The following is an 18,968-nucleotide window of genomic DNA, read 5'->3' as shown; positions in this document are numbered from 1 at the left end:
ACCCGCCAGCAGAACCTCCTCGGACCCCCCGTCAAAGACCTCTGGTCTCAATGGACCAATGTTCACTAAATGAACAGACGGGACCATAAACTGTGTGTTTACAGTGTTTACTGACTCGCACACGGAGAAGGAAACGACATCTAGGTCTCCTCACTGGAGGAGAGGAAGTGGACGGAGGAAAGGGAGCAAGGAAACTACTACGGAGATGGACTTGAAAAAGGGGGAGAGATGGAATTAAACATGATGAAATTGCAGAGAAAATAGAGTGAAGGGGGATGGGGGGGTCCGTGGGGGGGGGCATGGATTGGTGGGGGGGAAGGAGTCAGGCGGTGATGGGGGGCAGGTCGTTGCATCTCCTACCCCCCCCCCCCATGTGTCCACGTACATTTGAAGTTCTTCAGTGAGTCTCCGTGTCGGTCGGCTAAGGCCCTCGTGGCTTTAACACCGAGTAAGAGGACGCGAGGCCGAAACCAGGAGACGGTGAAGCTCCTCTGGATGCACCACCTTCCACATCGCACACACGCACACAGACACACACAGACACACACAGACACACAACGCTTTAATTGTATTTCAGCGGCTCCAGCAGTGTGAGTACAAATATTAGATGCGATTGGCCTTTTACCACAAATCTCTGCATCGGATCAGTTTAGGAGCAGCTTCACACACACACACACACAGACACACACACATATACACACACACACACACATACAGACACACACACACACACACATGGACTCACACATGCACGCCGGCTTACACGCAGCCTTTGTCGCAGCGGTTCGGAGGCGAAGCAGAAAATGGGGATTATTGCCACAGATCGCAGGTCAGATAGTGTTAGACGCCCTCTTTACCCCACGGTCCTCTCCGCCCCTTTGCTCCACCCGTCAGCCCGAAACATCACACACACCAAAACCTTCTGTCATCCGCCAAAAAGAAGGAGCAGATTTGTCACGAGGAAACGCTTAAAGAAAAGGCTGCAGTAGGAATTCTCCAGCGTGGCTTAAACGTTAAATGATGGGTAATTATTCTATCTGGTTTTTGTTAAATAAATCTTCAAGTTGAACTGTAATTAGACTTTTTATCCAGTTTGAGTTGTTCTCTTGTGTAAAGAGCCTTGTGAAGGTTTCAGGAGGATCTTTTTGCAGAAATAGATCCTCTATATAAACACATTAACTGGAATACTGAATTAACGCATAAGAATACATTTCTTATTGATAAACTGTAGCGAGATACAAACCAAACCATCACAGGGGTTTAAGGCAGCAAATTCAATTATGAAGATGGGGATTATAAAACTAAACAATTACGGCTCCAACAACCAAGATTAAAAACAATGAGAAAATGGTTGGAACTCATTAGGCTGCATCGATTTCCCCACAGGATCCAAACACAGAACACAAACAGTCTTCATCATTTTAATTCATAATCTGAACAAACGTCTGCAAACACCACGATAGCGATGAGCGTTAGCGGCCCTTCACATTCCTCCTCTCAGCAGATGGTTGTGCACATAGAACGTCTTTGCTGTATCGTTGATATTCTCAGTTGACTGAAGGTGTGAACTATTGTTATTATTGTTGTTTAAATCGAGGATCCCGGCGCGTCTTTGACTCGGCTCGTCTCCACTCGTCTTTTCTTTGATCCAACGAGGAGACTTTCATGTCCATCCGACCTGTGGAGGAACTCCCGGCTGTGCGTCGTCTCACTTCCACTTTGTGGAGAAAAAGGATGATTCCTTTGAGCCAAAGAGCTTCCCGAGCCCGTGGAGCTGCTACTCGGTTAGCATAGCATTGACCAAGGTCCTCTGTGTGCATCGTGTGAATGGGACGTAACCCGAGGCTTTAGCTCAGAAGAAGAGATGATGAGAGATGGTGAGAGATGGTGGGAGATGATGATTACATTACATTACAGGTCATTTAGCAGACGCTTTTATCCAAAAATTAGGGGTAAGGTGTCTTGCTCAGGGACACTTCGACATGGAACATGGGGCAGCCTGGAATCAAACCAACAACCTTGTGCTTCCTAGCACACCTTCTCTAACCCCTGCGCCACGACGACCACGATGAGAGATGATGAGAGATGATGATGATTAGTGATGATGATGAGAGATGATGAGCGATGATGATGAGTGATGATGATGAGTGATGATGAGTGATGATGATGAGATGATGATGATGAGCAATGATGAGAGATGATGAGCGATGATGATGAGATGATGATGATGAGAGATGATGAGCGATGATGATGAGTGATGATGATGAGAGATGATGAGAGATGATGATGATGAGTGATGATGAGTGATGATGATGAGATGATGATGATGAGCGATGATGAGAGATGATGAGCGATGATGATGATGAGAGATGATGAGAGATGATGATGAGCGATGATGATGATGAGAGATGATGAGAGATGATGATGAGAGATGATGATGAGTGATGATGATGAGCGATGATGAGAGATGATGAGCGATGATGATGAGCGATGATGATGAGATGATGAGAGATGATGATGATGAGCGATGATGAGCGATGATGATGAGATGATGATGATGAGAGATGATGATGAGCGATGATGATGAGCGATGATGATGAGTGATGATGATGAGTGATGATGATGAGAGATGATGAGTGATGGTGAGAGATGATGAGAGATGATGAGAGATGATGATGAGAGATCATGAGAGATGATGATGATGAGAGATGATGAGTGTCTTGTGGTTGGACTCGGCGGCCGGAGGATGCAGCGTTATTTCACGAGTGTTTTCACATGCAGCTCATTGTTTCTTTTCCTAATAAAGGTTGCATCCTCTCTCCTAGATCGGTTCCTTCTTCATGATCAACCTGTGCCTCGTGGTCATCGCCACCCAGTTCTCCGAGACCAAGCAGAGGGAGCACCAGCTGATGCAGGAGCAGCGGGCGCGTTGCTCCTCCTCCTCCACCCTGGCCAGCGAGCCGGGCGACTGCTACGAGGCGCTCTTCCAACTCGTCTGCCACGTCCTGCGCAAGACCCGCCGGCAGGCGGTGGCCCTTTTCAACGCCCTGCGCGGGAAGCCGCGCGGCTTCCGGGGCGCCGGCCGCGGCCGCGGCGGAGGGGGGGCGAGGGAGGGGAAGGCCAACGGGCGGGAAGGACGCGAGAGGAGAGCGGCGCCGAGGCGGGGTGTGTAGCCCGCGAAACGTCTGCCGGCGGCCGGCGGGACGCACGCCGGCGAGCGCGCGGCCTGTTTAACCCCCTCCCTCTGCATCCTTACAGGTCCACCCTGTTCCCACGGTAGCAAACCCGGCCACGCCCTCAACGCCGCCAACAGCTGCGCGCAGTGCGCCGCAGCCCTGACGCCCGCAGAGGGGGCGGGGCCGGCTTGCGGCGAGGGAAAAGAGGGGGCGGAGGAGGGGGCGATGGAGGAGGCGGACAGGGAGGAGGAGAAGGGCGGAGGGGGGGCCGGGGGCTTCAGTCCCACCAAGCGGTGCAGGGAGCTGTGGCACGACACGAGGATGAAGCTGTGGTCCATCGTGGAGAGCAAGTACTTCAACCGAGGCATCATGATCGCCATCCTGATCAACACCATCAGCATGGGCATTGAGCACCACCAGCAGGTACACAGCCGTCTACCTGTCCCCATGTCCCCGTGTCCCCACCCACTGTTATCCCGTCCCTCACCTTTCTGAGACATCCTCTCTTCGTCAAGTCAACCAGTCTTCACACTCACACAAAGCACGTTAAGCCGATTCAGTACATCTGCACAGAAGAGGAATATCACCATAGAACACCTGTAGGTATACAGGTAAGTAGACATATAGAAGGATGAGCTGGTTTACATGCAGGACATAAGGAGTTTGGAAGACAGACAGGTAGGAAGGAAGGAAGGAAGGAAGGTAGGAAGACATATAAGTATTGGCAGGTAGCTCGTCAGAACATTTAAATACTAAAGAAACTAACAAGACTCGGTTCTATTAACTCTTTGGGCCCCTCAGCGGGAGATAATGAGAACTTTTAGTGGAAAGACGGATCTGAGGGAGGTTTCCTCCATTCGTCATTGTGTTAGAACAAATGTTGCATTTGTGCCCTCGTTATTTATCTAACGAGCTGTGTTGCTATCGAGTTATTGCTCCCTAATTAGCGAGCGAGGGGAATCGATGGCGCTTAAAGACCGAGGCAGTCTTCTGTCTATCTGCCTGCAGCTGTTTGTGAGTGTCTCTGTCCCTCGGTGTCCACTCTCTCTCCTCGTGCTTTGTTAACTGTGACTCCTGATAGCAGAGACATACCTGCTGTATTATCATACCTGTGTGTTTGATACCATCAGTAATCATGGCCTCCCCTTTGGCTCGGATCACACTCGTCGACATCTCCCAGCGCTCTGCCAACTTCTTTCTGCTTATTTTCTCTCCCCCCGTTTCCTCTGTTTGTGCTTCCTCTCCATCAACGTTGCTCACTCTCGCTATTCCATCGCCCACGTACGCGCGCCGCCGCCGCAGTGGTGGGTCCTCTCTCATCTCGGGGGCGGCTAAAAATAGAGGGAGACACAAAGAGGGAGGCACAGAGAGAGAGTCGGTTCGGTCTGTTTGGCAGACTGTAGTTGTGCCCCCGTCCCCCCCCCCCATCAGGGGCTTCGTCCGCGTCATCGCCGTAATCCTCGTCCACCTGTCCTGCTGCACCTGTGCTCCACAGTTCTGTTGCCGTGGGAACAACACATATCAGCCAAATGGCTTTTAAAATAACTTCGGGGGGGCAGAGTGATTGATCAATATCACAATATCACAGCCAATGGAAGGACACCAGGAGACATTTTTAAAAAGTGATTTTATTTTCAAAACTAAGTAGATGGGTAGGTAGACCCATCTACTTAGACAGGTAGGTATGTAGGTAGATGGACACGTAGGTAGATGGACAGGTAGGTAGATGGACATGTAGGTAGATGGACAGGTAGGTATGTAGGTAGATGGACAGGTAGACAGGTTGATACTAGGTAGAAGGACACGTAGGTAGATGGACAGGTAGGTAGATGGACAGGTAGGTATGTAGGTAGATGGACATGTAGGTAGATGGACACGTAGGTAGATGGACAGGTAGGTATGTAGGTAGATGGACAGGTAGACAGGTTGATACTAGGTAGAAGGACACGTAGGTAGATGGACAGGTAGGTAGATGGACAGGTAGGTATGTAGGTAGATGGACATGTAGGTAGATGGACATGTAGGTAGATGGACACGTAGGTAGGTAGGTACTTTAAGAGTGAATATCATGTCAAATATAAAACACTGAATACATCAACAATACATTTGTTGTACATGTAAATGATGAAAGCAACACCCTGAGACAGTGTCCCTGAGACTGTCAGAGGGAGGAGTGATGGGCGGCATGTCGGCTTCCACTGGAGTCACGATGAAGTGACATTGCTGAAGGTTCTAAATGGAACTCACCACTCTGAGATGAAGACCCAGAGTAGAGGATCTCCATCACAAACCGCATCACAACTCTCGCCCCCCCCACAGAGAGAGGAGACACGTCAGAGGACTGAACAGCTGTTTGTAGGTGAATAATGCAGCAGTGTTATGGGCACTACGGAGGTCGGACGGTGGGGGGGTCGATTGTCTTTCTCTGCCGAAGCGTCGAGATTAAAACCCAAAGCGCCCTCGTGGCTCACATGCAAATCAAGAAGAGATCACGGCGGAGACAAAACCTAAGTGGTGATAAAAGCCAAAGTAGGTCAGAGAATTGAGAAATGTAATCATCATTTGTGGTTCTGGAGGACAGCGAATCAATCCGCAGGAACCAGGAGGCTTTTGAAAAGAAGCTGAAATGAATGTGACCGAGCGAAGAACCCACAGCCAGCAGGACGAGTCCTAACGAGACCCCGTCTGCCTCCAGGCCAATTACCAGCACCAGAAGACTCTCCACTCGGCACACACGGAAAACGACTTCCATCACTTGGACTTGTGTCTGTGATGGTTTCCATGCTCACGTTACTGAAACATGACTGGATGTCACACACATTTTACATGTATGTTTCTTACTTGGTTCCGTCCATCCGTGTTCAGATCTGATCTCAGGTCCGCAGTAATGAGACCGGATCTCCAGAGGCTGCAGACCAGCCGGCTTGTTGTTCCCGGCGCTGGTGGACACGCATCATTAGCCTGCTTTTCCCCCACTGCTAAACACTCATTAGTGCTGATAAACACACACACACACAAAGACACACACACACATTACTCGTTGATTTTGGGGCGGTGAAAGGTCAGAGGAGACTTCGCCCGAAGTTACAGAGACGCTCTCTGATTAGTGAATGTGCCAAATGTTGCCCCTTCTGCGAAGGTGTGTGTGCGTGTGTTAGTTAGCATGTGTGTGTGTGTGTGTGTGTGTGTGTGTGTGTGTGTGTGAGGCAGACAGAGGGACTCAAACAGAGACGGACATTGATGCACACTAACAGCCTGAGACGGACGGCGAGTTAAACAGGGAGAACGACATCGTGAAGGTAGTTTATTTATTTTCGTGTTCACAAGTCTCGGTGGGCTCGTTCAGGAAACCGACGGCACGTCCAAGTTGTAATACCACCCCAGATATTTGCCCCGCCGGTGTCACCCGCGTCCGGTGGACGTGGACGCGAGGCTGCTTCACCCCAGCAGCACTTTGTACTGGCATCAGTGGCTGTGTGTCCTTTGTCCTTCTCCGTGCCCTTTTCCACCAATCAATTTAGAGCGTTTCGATCGGCTGCGGGTCGGGGGGGTGGTTGTGTGTGGGGGGGGGCGGTATGGCGGGGGGGGGGGCAGAAGTAGACAAAGCAAAAGAAAGAACAAACCTATAGATGGATGGAGGGAAAGCGAGGATCTCCTTTAGCGTTCACACTTTCTCGTCAGAAATGCAGCAGTTGGTTGCTGCGTGTGTGTGTGTGTGTGTGTGTGTGTGTGTGTGTGTGTGTGTGTTGTGTATCCATTGAGAACAGCTCGTAGTTTGTGGGTTTATGAGATAATGACCAAAAGGGGCCGTCATGTTCCTGGTGACAATGTCCTCTCGCCCGTCCCTTTCCATTCGCCTGTCTTCTCTCATATCGTTGTCTGCTTTCACACAACGACGTGGTCTTTTGGCGACGCCTTCCTGTGACTTCGCCGTCGCTGGCAGCAGTTGTGGCGCAGCGGTCGCTGCTGTTGTCTGAAATCATGTACAAAGAAGAAACAGTGCGGTTGCTCACCTGCCGCCGACCTTTGAACCTCGTAAACCTTATTTCTGGCTGTAACTCGCTTTGCTCCTCTTCTTTCTCCTGTCCCTTCATCCGTCTCCGTCCCCCGTCAGCCGGACGAGCTCACTAATGTTCTGGAGATCTGCAACATCGTCTTCACCAGCATGTTCTCCCTGGAGATGATCCTCAAGCTCACCGCGTTCGGCTCCTTCAGCTACCTGAGGAACCCCTACAATGTCTTCGATGGAATCATTGTCATCATCAGGTAACATATATATATATTATAATATCTGTCTGAAATACGGCCCGACGTTGTTCATGCTTTCATCTGTTGGCGGTTGAATGATTCATGCGTGTTTTGTCACATTGTCCTCTGCGTTGCGTGATAGAAATGTACCACCTGAATGTGTTTGGATGCCGCGGCGTCAGACAGCAGCTTTTTTTCTTTGTTGTATTTGCCCGTGGCTTCAGGTGAGCGGCTGTGCCTTTGATCTTCTAGCTTTTTATTTCATTTCCTAATTCATCTGGCTGAGCCCGTTTTGTCTGTGATCCCCATTATAACCCGGAGATCAAATACGAATCAAAGCGACTCATGCCGAGCGAGATCAAATGTGCTGCCCGTCACAGAAGATGCTCGCTGATTGAACATATCTGCGTCCGTCTTCTTTCTCTCGCTGCTCTTCATCAGTGTGAATGCCCTCAGATATTCATACTTCTCTCATAAAGTGCCCCCATTCAGTGTGCTGATGCCATTCTGATGTCCTCAGAGGAGCCTTTTGATGGGCACCCCCATTAGATCTGTGCCCCCCGGTCCGTGGTGGCAGGCGGAGTTCACCCAGTGCGCTAACAAGCATCAACACCCACACGGGCCGCTCCACCAACATGTGCTCCTCGTGTTAACAGCCTTTGGAACTTGTGTCCCACATTTGTCTTCTCAGCGTGTGCGAGATCGTCGGCCAGTCGGACGGCGGTTTGTCCGTCCTGAGGACCTTCAGGCTGCTCAGGGTGCTGAAGCTGGTGAGGTTCATGCCAGCTTTGAGGAGGCAGCTGGTGGTCCTCATGAAGACCATGGACAACGTGGCCACTTTCTGCATGCTGCTCATGCTCTTCATCTTCATCTTCAGGTGAGGTGACACACATCACGTCTTTTGTCTTGTGTTTCTTTAGACGGACGGATTACTGAACAAGCCTACGAGGCCAAAGCCAGAGGACCCAACCAGCCAGGGGCCGTCTGGCCTGCACACAATGTCCACAAAGAGGAAAGCGATTCTATGACCATAAAGAACAACACACAAAACCACCACAAAGAGACTCAAAACAACTGCAAAGAGACACGAAACAACAGCAAAGAGACTCAAAACAACTACAAACAGACTCAAAACAACCACAAAGAGACACAAAACGACAGCAAAGAGACTCAAAACAACCACAAAGAGACACAAAACGACAACAAAGACTCTCAAAACAACCACAAAGAGACTCAAAACAACCACAAAGAGACTTAAAACAACCACAAAGAGACACAAAACGACAGCAAAGAGACTCAAAACAACCACAAAGAGACACAAAACGACAACATAGACTCTCAAAACAACCACAAAGAGACTTAAAACAACCACAAAGAGACACAAAACGACAGCAATGAGACTCAAAACAACTACAAAGAGACTCAAAACAACCACAAAGAGACTCAAAACCACCACAAAGAGACTCAAAACAACAGCAAAGAGACTCAAAACAACAGCAAAGAGACTCAAAACAACTACAAACAGACTCAAAACAACCACAAAGAGACACAAAACGACAACAAAGACTCTCAAAACAACTACAAAGAGACTCAAAACGACCACAAAGAGACACAAAACGACAGCAAAGAGACTCAAAACAACCACAAAGAGACTCAAAACAACTACAAAGAGAAACAAAATGACAACAAAGAGCCTTAAAACAACCATAAAGAGACACGCAATAGCCCCCCTCCTTCCTTTTCCCCTTTCTTCCTGCTGACTTGCTCAACAAGGTGACGCTGAAGGTGGCAGTGCTCGCGGCGGCCATTAACCCGGGCCAGGCATAACGAGCAGACACTGGAGGATGTGGTCAGAGGGTCAGAGGATTGAACACGCGGACGCTTGAAGAACTGGAGCGACGTAACAAGCAGACATTTGTAAACGCCTGAGCGGAGACACAGCCGCACTCTGAGGTCCGAGGAGGTTCCTCCAGCCGAAGATCAATGGATCCTCGCTGTCTTTGTTTGCTCCTCTCCAGAATCATCTTCCAGTTCAGATACAAAAACACGCGCACGCAGGGTGAAGTTGTACAAGTGTACACTTACTGGGACTTACTTATATAGCAAGCAGCTGATAGTCCTTAGTCCTTCTAGAAGGTCACATTCCACCCAGGATCCAAAGGCTCAAGGAGGCCTCACGAGGATGAACAACTACAGTCAGTTGTGTGTGTATATATATATATATATACGTTACACGTTACATCCATGTGTGTGTACATGTGTATATATACTGTAAATATGTGTGTGCAATTATCTTCCCACTGAAATAACTTTTACATTTTTTTTTTCGGACGACAGGGTTATTGGAGTAGAAGTCGTCTTATTATTAAGGCTTCGGGCTTTGTCTTCAAAGAGAATTTTCTATGGATAATTCTGAAATGTAGTTTCATACCCGTCATGCCAGATCAAATCCCCATTTATGAATCGGTTGGTCACAGCATGTGGGGGCTCTGCTGGTGTGTTGCAGCATCTTGGGGATGCACATCTTTGGCTGCAAGTTCAGCCTGAAGACGGAGACCGGCGACACGGTGCCGGACCGGAAGAACTTTGACTCGCTGCTGTGGGCCATAGTCACCGTATTCCAGGTACTGCGCACACATCTCTGCACGTCCACTCCACCGTGTGACCATATCGGTAAATACGCAGATGACTTGCTCATATTTTTAAAGTCCCTACAAGAACTTCCTTTTTTTTTTGTTCCACCATGACCACAAATACATGACCGATCTTCAGCCGATGGTCCTTTCGTGGGTCACATGGTGGAACCAGTATCACTTCGATCCTGGTTCATAACCGGTTAAATGTCCCTCGTTGAAGCTAAGATGGTGATTTCTTCCTTGCAGAAATCACTGTGGACCTTTAGCCTGAAGACGACTGCATAACACTGTTATTCACATTTTAACGCATTCACATGAAGATGTGGACCTGCTCCTTGAAGGGTCGCGCTGTGGTACTACTACTCTGAAGTGGTACTTGTGTGTGTCTCAGATCCTGACCCAGGAGGACTGGAATGCAGTGCTGTACAACGGGATGGCAGCCACTTCCCCGCTGGCGGCGCTCTACTTCGTGGCCCTCATGACCTTTGGGAACTACGTCCTCTTCAACCTGCTGGTGGCCATCCTGGTGGAGGGCTTTCAGGCTGAGGTACGCCAAGTGGTCTCTTAATCTTATTCATTAATAACCTTTTAGAAATGCTAATTTGGTTCAGGCCGCAGCAGGAGGCTGACGTATTTCAGATTCTCTAGAGAAAGAAAGAGAAACCACGGAAATGCAGGAGATCAACAAGCTTTCATTCTCCATTTCTCACCAATGTTCTGGAGGTTAAATTGGTTAAAAGGAAAGTTTCAATACCATTCTGAGAATGTGTCGAGAATACAAATCAATCTGTTGGGAATAAGATATTTAAATTAACATTAATATTAAAATGAATGATTTTAAAAAACGTATATAGTTACTTCCAGTTCCAACAGTTCCAACAAATGTAAGAACAGCTGTAGGAGAGACCAGAGCCCGAGATGCCGAGATCAGGAGATATCTATATATATATATATATATATATATATAGCATGCCACATTAACTCCTGTATTGTTTATTATGTTCAGAGAAAATTGAGTAAAACATGATAATTACAGTATTTACTACAATTATGATCTTTATCTGAGGCGTAATCAGCAGTCTGCAGGGTGACTTTCTGAAGCCAGACGTCGCCATGGAAACCAGTGGAAACCCACGCCTTCAATCAGCTTTCTGAGTTATTGGTGATGCAACCCAGCTGATTCTTCATCAGCTGATTCTCCCGCTGTGAAGACCTCCACAGACCCCCTGGGGCTGATGGAGAAGAGGGTCTTTGGGTGTACCCGATGACCTCCAGAATGCTCCCAGCAGGAGGTCCAGATCTGATTCAGGTCCAATGGATGAGGCGTCCCAGGAGAGGAGCTCCATGTAACTCCGTGTCTCTCCTCTTCTTCTCCCCCTGCGACCTTCGTCTCCAGGGCGACGCCAATCGCTCCTATTCTGATGACGACTCCAACTTTGACGAGAGCGAGAAACACGACTCCATCAAGTTGTCTGGTGAGCGGGCGGCGTGTTGGCGAGGAGGAGGAGCCTATCGGGGGGGAAATTAATTGAATTAAGTTGAACTATTGAGCATAAAGTAAAAATAAATTGAATACAATTGACATCCGTTATTGAGAATAAAGACAAAAAGTTAAGTTATGTCTGCAGGGCTTCAAACGCTACTCTTCTGTCTAAAAAAACGTCCCCAAACAAAAGGTAAAAGTATGAATCTGAGTAGTAGCAAAATGTACAAACCAATCGGAGCTCATTCCATTAAAAGAATCTAGAATCCCTTACGGATTGATCCCAGAGGAAGTTTAGTCATTTAAATCGGGTTTTGTAAAAGTTAAATGTTGTTTAGGTCATTTACTAAGCTGGTGGGCTCCAAAAGGAAACCACAGATGATCCGATTCATGTTAAAACAGGACAGTCCGCTCATTTAATCCTGCAGGCTTTCGTTTCCCCTGAGGAGCTTATTCATGTTTCCATCCCCAAAATACCAAAAGCCCACAGAACAAATGGTGGGGATGAGCCGTGTCTTTGGACCCGGAGCTCAGCGGGAACCCGCCGGCGGTCCAGACGGGTTAAACAGGAGTCCAGATCGGTGTGAGTGGGCTGCTGCTGCAGATGAGACCAGACCAGAGTTCATAGATGCATAAACTTCTTTTTCTAACTGACAGAAGCCGCAAACAAACTCACAAGCTGCGTTTATTGCACGGATCGTTTGTTCGGGCTGATTAACCCTCTCTCTCTCTCTCTCTCGCCCTCCAGACCCACGGATCGGCACGCTGACGCCCAACGGCCACCTGGAGCTGGCGGCCGCCTCGGGGCCCAGGAGCTCCTGCTCGTCGGGGAGGCGAAGCTTCACCCCGGAGTCCAGGCAGAGCAGCGCGATGAGTCTGGAGCGGCGCTCCCTCTCTCTGGTACTCGAGTCTCTGCAGCTCCACGAGTCACGCAGGGCTTTAAAGGGGAGGTTTATTAGCTCTTCATTGCAACAATCGGTGTGGAAATCTATGTGCTCAGACTAAACTGCCATGCGATGGATGAACAAGTAGTCGATCGTATTTCATACTGAGATATGGATCCAATATGGTTTGTTTGCCACGATATCAACCCCAGAAGAAGGAAGAGGCTGCTTTTATTTGCTCATCTGTCTTCCTATTATTGCGGCTGCCTCTTCAAAATAAGATAATTACATTAGAAGCAGACCGTCGCAGTGGGAACGCGTCGGAGTCGAGCCCAATGAACCGAAACCCGGAGCTATCTTCAAAAAGGTTTTAGCTCAGCATCCAGTTGCCATGGAAACTAGTAATAATTGACTCACCCCCCCTTCTTTTCTGTGTGCAGAGAAAGAGAGGAGGCGTGATGAGGGTTTGAAGGAAGAGATGGGAGTCGGGGGGGCACGCCGGGGGGGGGGGGGGTTCCACGCCGCTGTCAGGGAAGCCGGTTACACACTCTGAGCACAGAAATAACACGCGGCGGAGATGAGAGTTTGTCTTTGATCAGAAGCTCTGATGAGCGTTCTGGTTCCTTTGATGAGAGGAATCGGTTCCGTCGGCTTGTTGGTTCTTTTAGCCGCTGTGGAACAATCTGACCTCCATCAGTCTGATCGTCGGGTTTGCTTAACGCCCGCGCGTGTCTGATGGAACGCAGATAACGCCGCGTCGAGAAGAAGTTATTCACACAGACGAGTGACGGAATCGAGATCGTCACCGAAACTGATCAGCTGGAGGAAGATATAGAGATTATTCTGTGACCTAATATGAAATGAGACACTTTTTAAAAACATGTTTAAAGGTTAAAAGAAGTTCTCAATCTTCTGCTAAGCAGCAATATGGCAAAATGTGTCAAATCCAAATGACCAGCCGAAAGAGACCAAAGAAGTGCATCATGGGTAGGACTCCGCTGCGGAGCGGAACAAACCGTCCTGGCAGCAGCGCACAAGGCGCCCTGCTGAGTGACGTCCTGTACGGGCCGGGCCGCCGCTCCACCACGGTTCCTATGGAGACCAGTGCAGCGAGGGGAAGGGGGGGCGCCGGCTCCGGGGGCGAAGCCCATAATTAGTCCTGTCAGGTGGAGAGGATCAGACATGTGGAAAACAAACAGAAGCGCGGTGGGGGGGCCGGTGGGGGGCCGGCGGGGGGCCGGTGGGGGGGCATGTAAACCTGCCGACAGCCCGCTGAGCGCCGCCTGAAGCCTGAAGCCCGTTCATGTGTCCTTTGTTTGGTTCATCCCTGTTTATTTATTTATTTATCGATGGATGACGATGCTCCAGCAGACACGGGAGGCTAACCGATGCTAACCGATGCTAACTGATGCTAACCACGCTGATCGGCTGTGTTTCTATTCCAGCGTCACGCCCGCAGTACCAACTACCACAACTGGGGGCGCCCTTTCCCCCCACAGGCCGCGTGGAGGCGCAGGTAGATTTACTGGGCGGGAACCTTTCCCATTGATCGCCTCCTCCTGCCACTTGATCACTTGATTGACGTTCGTTTGTGGCGCGCAGGTCCAGCTCCAACAGTCTGGGCCGGAGGGGCCACGGCTTCTGTGGGGCCCCCCTGGTGGGGGGCAGCCTCCGCGTGCACGGCACCCGCTCCCCGTACTCCTACGCCCACGCCGCCGAGCAGGAGTCCCTCCTGTCCCAGGCGCCCCTCCACTCCCGCCACGCCGCGCCCCCCCATCGCCCGCCGCCCCCGCTGCTCCTCTCCAGACACTTCCCGCCGCGGGGCGACCGGCGGGCCCTTTCCCTGGACCACCCGGAGCTGCTCGGCCGGCCCCCGGGCCCGGCCCCCCTCCAGCCGGAGCCGGGGCGGAAGAGCGGGTCCGCCGCGGGGGCATCCGTTGGCGGGGGGTCCAGTTTCGGCACGGGCCACCGGGACTGCAACGGCAAGACGCCGGGGCCCCGCACCCAGGTGATGGAGGTCTTCCCTCAAGTCAACGCGCGCAAGGACCGAGCGGACCTGGACGAAGAGACGGATTATGTGAGTGGCCCCATGGGATGACCCTCGCCTCCCGAGGTGATTCGGGGGGGTTATTGCTTCATATTGGATTCTTTATAGGTGACGATACGGTGATATTGGAAAACACAAGGAAACATAAATCCTAATTATTGTGTCAGTTTGGGTGCAGATGAGGCAGCGGCGTCGGCCTTTCTAACCCTCTCCGCGGCCCTTTTATGAGATTCCTGAGCAGAAAATAAATCCAATAATTGAATAGCTTTTTAAATCATCTCATATTCTCTCTCCTCCAGAGTTGGTGCTTCCGCGTCCACAAGATGATGGAGGTGTACAAGCCGGAGTGGTGTGAATCCAGAGAGCAGTGGTCGGTCTACATGTTCTCGCCTCAGAACAAGTGAGTGGACGCTTTCAGGAAATAACTCTACTTCTCTGTAGTGACCAGCAGGGGGCGACTCCTCTGCTCCCATAGACGTCTATGAGGAAATGACTCTACTTCTCTGTAGTGACCAGCAGGGGGCGACTCCTCTGCTCCCATAGACGTCTATGAGGAAATGACTCTACTTCTCTGCAGTGACCAGCAGGGGGCGACTCCTCTGCTCCCATAGACGTCTATGAGGAAATGACTCTACTTCTCTGTAGTGACCAGCAGGGGGCGACTCCTCTGCTCCCATAGACATCTATGAGGAAATGACTCTACTTCTCTGTAGTGACCAGCAGGGGGCGACTCCTCTGCTCCCATAGACATCTATGAGGAAATGACTCTACTTCTGTGTAGTGACCAGCAGGGGGCGACTCCTCTGCTCCCATAGACGTCTATGAGGAAATGACTCTACTTCTCTGCAGTGACGAGCAGGGGGCGACTCCTCTGCTCTCATAGACGTCTATGAGGAAATGACTCTACTTCTCTGTAGTGACCAGAAGGGGGCGACTCCTCTGCTCCCATAGACGTCTATGAGGAAATGACTCTACTTCTCTGTAGTGACCAGCAGGGGGCGACTCCTCTGCTCCCATAGACGTCTATGAGGAAATGACTCTACTTCTCTGTAGTGACCAGCAGGGGGCGACTCCTCTGCTCCCATAGACGTCTATGAGGAAATGACTCTACTTCTCTGTAGTGACCAGCAGGGGGCGACTCCTCTGCTCCCATAGACGTCTATGAGGAAATGACTCTACTTCTCTGTAGTGACCAGCAGGGGGCGACTCCTCTGCTCCCATAGACGTCTATGAGGAAATGACTCTACTTCTCTGCAGTGACCAGCAGGGGGCGACTCCTCTGCTCCCATAGACGTCTATGAGGAAATGACTCTACTTCTGTGTAGTGACCAGCAGGGGGCGACTCCTCTGCTCCCATAGACGTCTATGAGGAAATGACTCTACTTCTCTGCAGTGACCAGCAGGGGGCGACTCCTCTGCTCCCACAGACGTCTATGAGGAGATGACTCTACTTCTCTGTAGTGACCAGCAGGGGGCGACTCCTCTGCTCCCATAGACGTCTATGAGGAAATGACTCTACTTCTCTGTAGTGACCAGCAGGGGGCGACTCCTCTGCTCCCATAGACGTCTATGAGGAAATGACTCTACTTCTCTGTAGTGACCAGCAGGGGGCAACTCCTCTGCTCCCATAGACGTCTATGAGGAAATGACTCTACTTCTCTGTAGTGACCAGCAGGGGGCGACTCCTCTGCTCCCATAGACGTCTATGAGGAAATGACTCTACTTCTCTCTTGATTTATTCCCTCAGTAAACGTTGTAAACATGAGTTTATGGTCTCAGTCTCTAGTTTATAGTCTTCTTCAACACATCATGATGTTCATTTAGTGAATTACAAGGCTTCCGATCTCCCGATCTCTCTCCTAAACCTTATGACGTCATTTTGGTTCGGTTTATTCTGACGGCCTTGTAAATACCGACCGGACATTCAGCTCAGTTAGTAGTTTGTCTCCAATTAAACAAGTGACGTGTAAAACATTCCACCTTCACTTTTAAACTACTTGACGTGGGTCAGCGGGACCCGAGGACGTGCGACTCTCTGGATTCTACCCGCCGGGTTCGAGGCACCAGAACCCAACGTGAAGGCCGATCACAAGCGGCTCTTCGCGTTTCTCTTCTCCTTCCTCCTTTTCTTCTCTCCGCGCGAAGCGGTGTTTGCATCGTCGGCTCCTCCTGGCAGCCCGGGAGGCCCCTGAAGGCACCGCGGAGGAGAAGATCATCTGAGGGCCTCTTCAGGGGAACCCGGGGGGCCCCTGGAGTCGAGTTTTGGCATCTCGGCAGGTGCCATCTGTCAGAGGCAGAGTGTGTCTGTGTGTGTGTCTGTGTGCGTCTGTGTGTGTGTGTGTGTGTCTGTGTGTGTGTGTGTCTGTGTGTGTGTGTGTGACTCTGTAATAGTGCGCGTGGGGGTGTGCGAGCATATGTGTCCCTCAGTGTGCTTCTGCTCCAACAAGTGGCGCCGGGCAGCATTTCAAAGGAGCCGGTGGCTCCGGTGGCTGGGGGGGGGGGGGGGGGGGGGCAGACAGGTTGACGTATTGACCCCCCCCCCCCCCCCCAGAGAGCAGGAGCAGATATGGCCGATAGAATAAATACTCCTCCATCCATCCTCTGCACAGGTGATGATCCACTGTTGTTAAACCACAGGCACATTTGTTAAATACACACAGGAGCAAAACACAACTCATCACTTCTAACTCTTAGTTGTGTTGTTTGTGTAGAACACAAGGTAGGCGTGTGTTTTCCCGTGACTTTGCGTGTCTCTCGTGTGTTTATACTTCTGTCTTTGGTTTCTTGGCCGTTGGCTCCGGTTAATTTCCCTCGTGCGCATCAATTAGCCGATCCCATGTTGCTGCTTTCGTCCATCAGCCAGGAGCATGCTGGGTAGTGGAGTAGCTGGGTTAGCTTAGCCAGCCCGCTGAGCTTTGGTCCGTCGGGTCTTCTGCTCTCGCTTCCCTTTCAGATGTTGGTCTTGTTCTCCTGTGTTCCACCCGCTCAGGTTCAGACTGCTCTGCCGGTCCGTCATCGCCCACAAGCTCTTTGACTACGTGGTCCTGGCCTTCATCTTCCTCAACTGCATCACCGTGGCTCTGGAGAGGCCCAAGATCCTGCAAGGCAGCCTGGTGAGAGCCCCGTTCGCCCCCCGGGGCTGCTGGGAGGAGGCCCGTGCTCCTGCACGCATGACGTCACGTGACCCACAAGAGACCCGGCTGCGTTGCGTCAATCAGCCGCGTGCGGCCAAAACCGCCACTAAGAACGAAAATCCCTCTTTACCCAATTTAGTTCAACTTGATTATTTGTCTCTTTCTGGGTAAAACAAGCAAATGAAACGTTTCACGAGGAAGCGATTCATGATTCGATGGATGACCTTCGTCGGTCTGAGCTCTGGATTTCTATCAGCTCTTCATCTAATAATAATAAAATAATACCTGCTCTTCCTCACTTTCGTGTCCTCTAACTCTTCCTCCTCTCCTCCTCTTCCAGGAAAGGCTCTTCCTCACCGCTTCCAACTACGTCTTCACGGCCATCTTTGTGACGGAGATGACCGTCAAGGTAGACTGTCGTCGCTCTGCTCCACCTCTCTCCTCTTCCTCTCTGTATCGTTCTCCTCTTCCTCCCTGCTCCACCTCTCACCTCTTCCTCTCTGTATCGTTCTCCTCTTCCTCCCTGCTCCACCTCTCTCCTCTTCCTCTCTGTATCGTTCTCCTCTTCCTCCCTGCTCCACCTCGCACCTCTTCCTCTCTGTATCGTTCTCCTCTTCCTCCCTGCTCCACCTCGCACCTCTTCCTCTCTGTATCGTTCTCCTCTTCCTCCCTGCTCCACCTCTCTCCTCTTTCTCTCTGTATCGTTCTCCTCTTCCTCCCTGCTCCACCTCTCTCCTCTTTCTCTCTGTTTCGTTCTCCTCTTCCTCCCTGCTCCACCTCTCTCCTCTTTCTCTCTGTATCGTTCTCCTCTTCCTCCCTGCTCCACCTCTCTCCTCTTTCTCTCTGTTTCGTTCTCCTCTTCCTCCCTGCTCCACCTCTCTCCTCTTTCTCTCTGTATCGTTCTCCTCTTCCTCCCTGCTCCACCTCTCTCCTCTTCCTCTCTGTATCGTTCTCCTCTTCCTCCCTGCTCCACCTCTCTCCTCTTCCTCTCTGTATCGTTCTCCTCTTCCTCCCTGCTCCACCTCTCTCCTCTTCCTCTCTGTATCGTTCTCCTCTTCCTCTCAGTCTCGTTCTCCTCTTCCTCCTGTTCATTATTTTTCCTCACCTCTCTGCGCTCTCCGTCTCTTCCTCTCGCTGCTCTTATTTCCTCTCCTTATTTCCTAGCTGGTTTCCTTTTATCTCTCCTTCTCCCTCCCTCCTTGTCTCCTTCCCATCAGCAGGTGTCTCTCCTGTCGACTCTTCACCACCAGCCGGATCATGTTAGTTAATCGCTGACCGACAACTTCCCCTGGACCCCCGTCGATCAACACACACACACACACACACACACACACACACACACACACACACACGTTAATCC

General features: G+C 50.7%; 1 protein-coding gene across 1 annotated transcript in view; it reads left to right on the top strand.

The window, feature by feature from the left end:
- The window catches only part of cacna1ib (calcium voltage-gated channel subunit alpha1 Ib), an 85,107-nt gene that overhangs the window by 43,233 nt on the left and 22,906 nt on the right, over positions 1–18,968 (top strand). The window contains exons 9-21 of the mRNA XM_078079880.1: positions 2,826–3,165; positions 3,259–3,599; positions 7,291–7,442; positions 8,116–8,301; positions 9,931–10,048; positions 10,452–10,607; positions 11,457–11,535; positions 12,292–12,443; positions 13,873–13,943; positions 14,030–14,504; positions 14,774–14,874; positions 17,464–17,587; positions 17,949–18,017. Of these exons, the coding sequence (XP_077936006.1) occupies positions 2,826–3,165; positions 3,259–3,599; positions 7,291–7,442; positions 8,116–8,301; positions 9,931–10,048; positions 10,452–10,607; positions 11,457–11,535; positions 12,292–12,443; positions 13,873–13,943; positions 14,030–14,504; positions 14,774–14,874; positions 17,464–17,587; positions 17,949–18,017 (2,364 nt within the window). The remainder of the gene's footprint in view (positions 1–2,825; positions 3,166–3,258; positions 3,600–7,290; positions 7,443–8,115; positions 8,302–9,930; positions 10,049–10,451; positions 10,608–11,456; positions 11,536–12,291; positions 12,444–13,872; positions 13,944–14,029; positions 14,505–14,773; positions 14,875–17,463; positions 17,588–17,948; positions 18,018–18,968) is intronic.

The sequence above is a fragment of the Gasterosteus aculeatus genome, chromosome 9 (assembly GCF_964276395.1).
Source record: "Gasterosteus aculeatus chromosome 9, fGasAcu3.hap1.1, whole genome shotgun sequence".
In the NCBI taxonomy this organism is placed as follows: domain Eukaryota; kingdom Metazoa; phylum Chordata; class Actinopteri; order Perciformes; family Gasterosteidae; genus Gasterosteus; species Gasterosteus aculeatus.
Note: the sequence above shows the minus strand (reverse complement) of the source record. Positions and strands in the feature narration are given on the sequence as shown.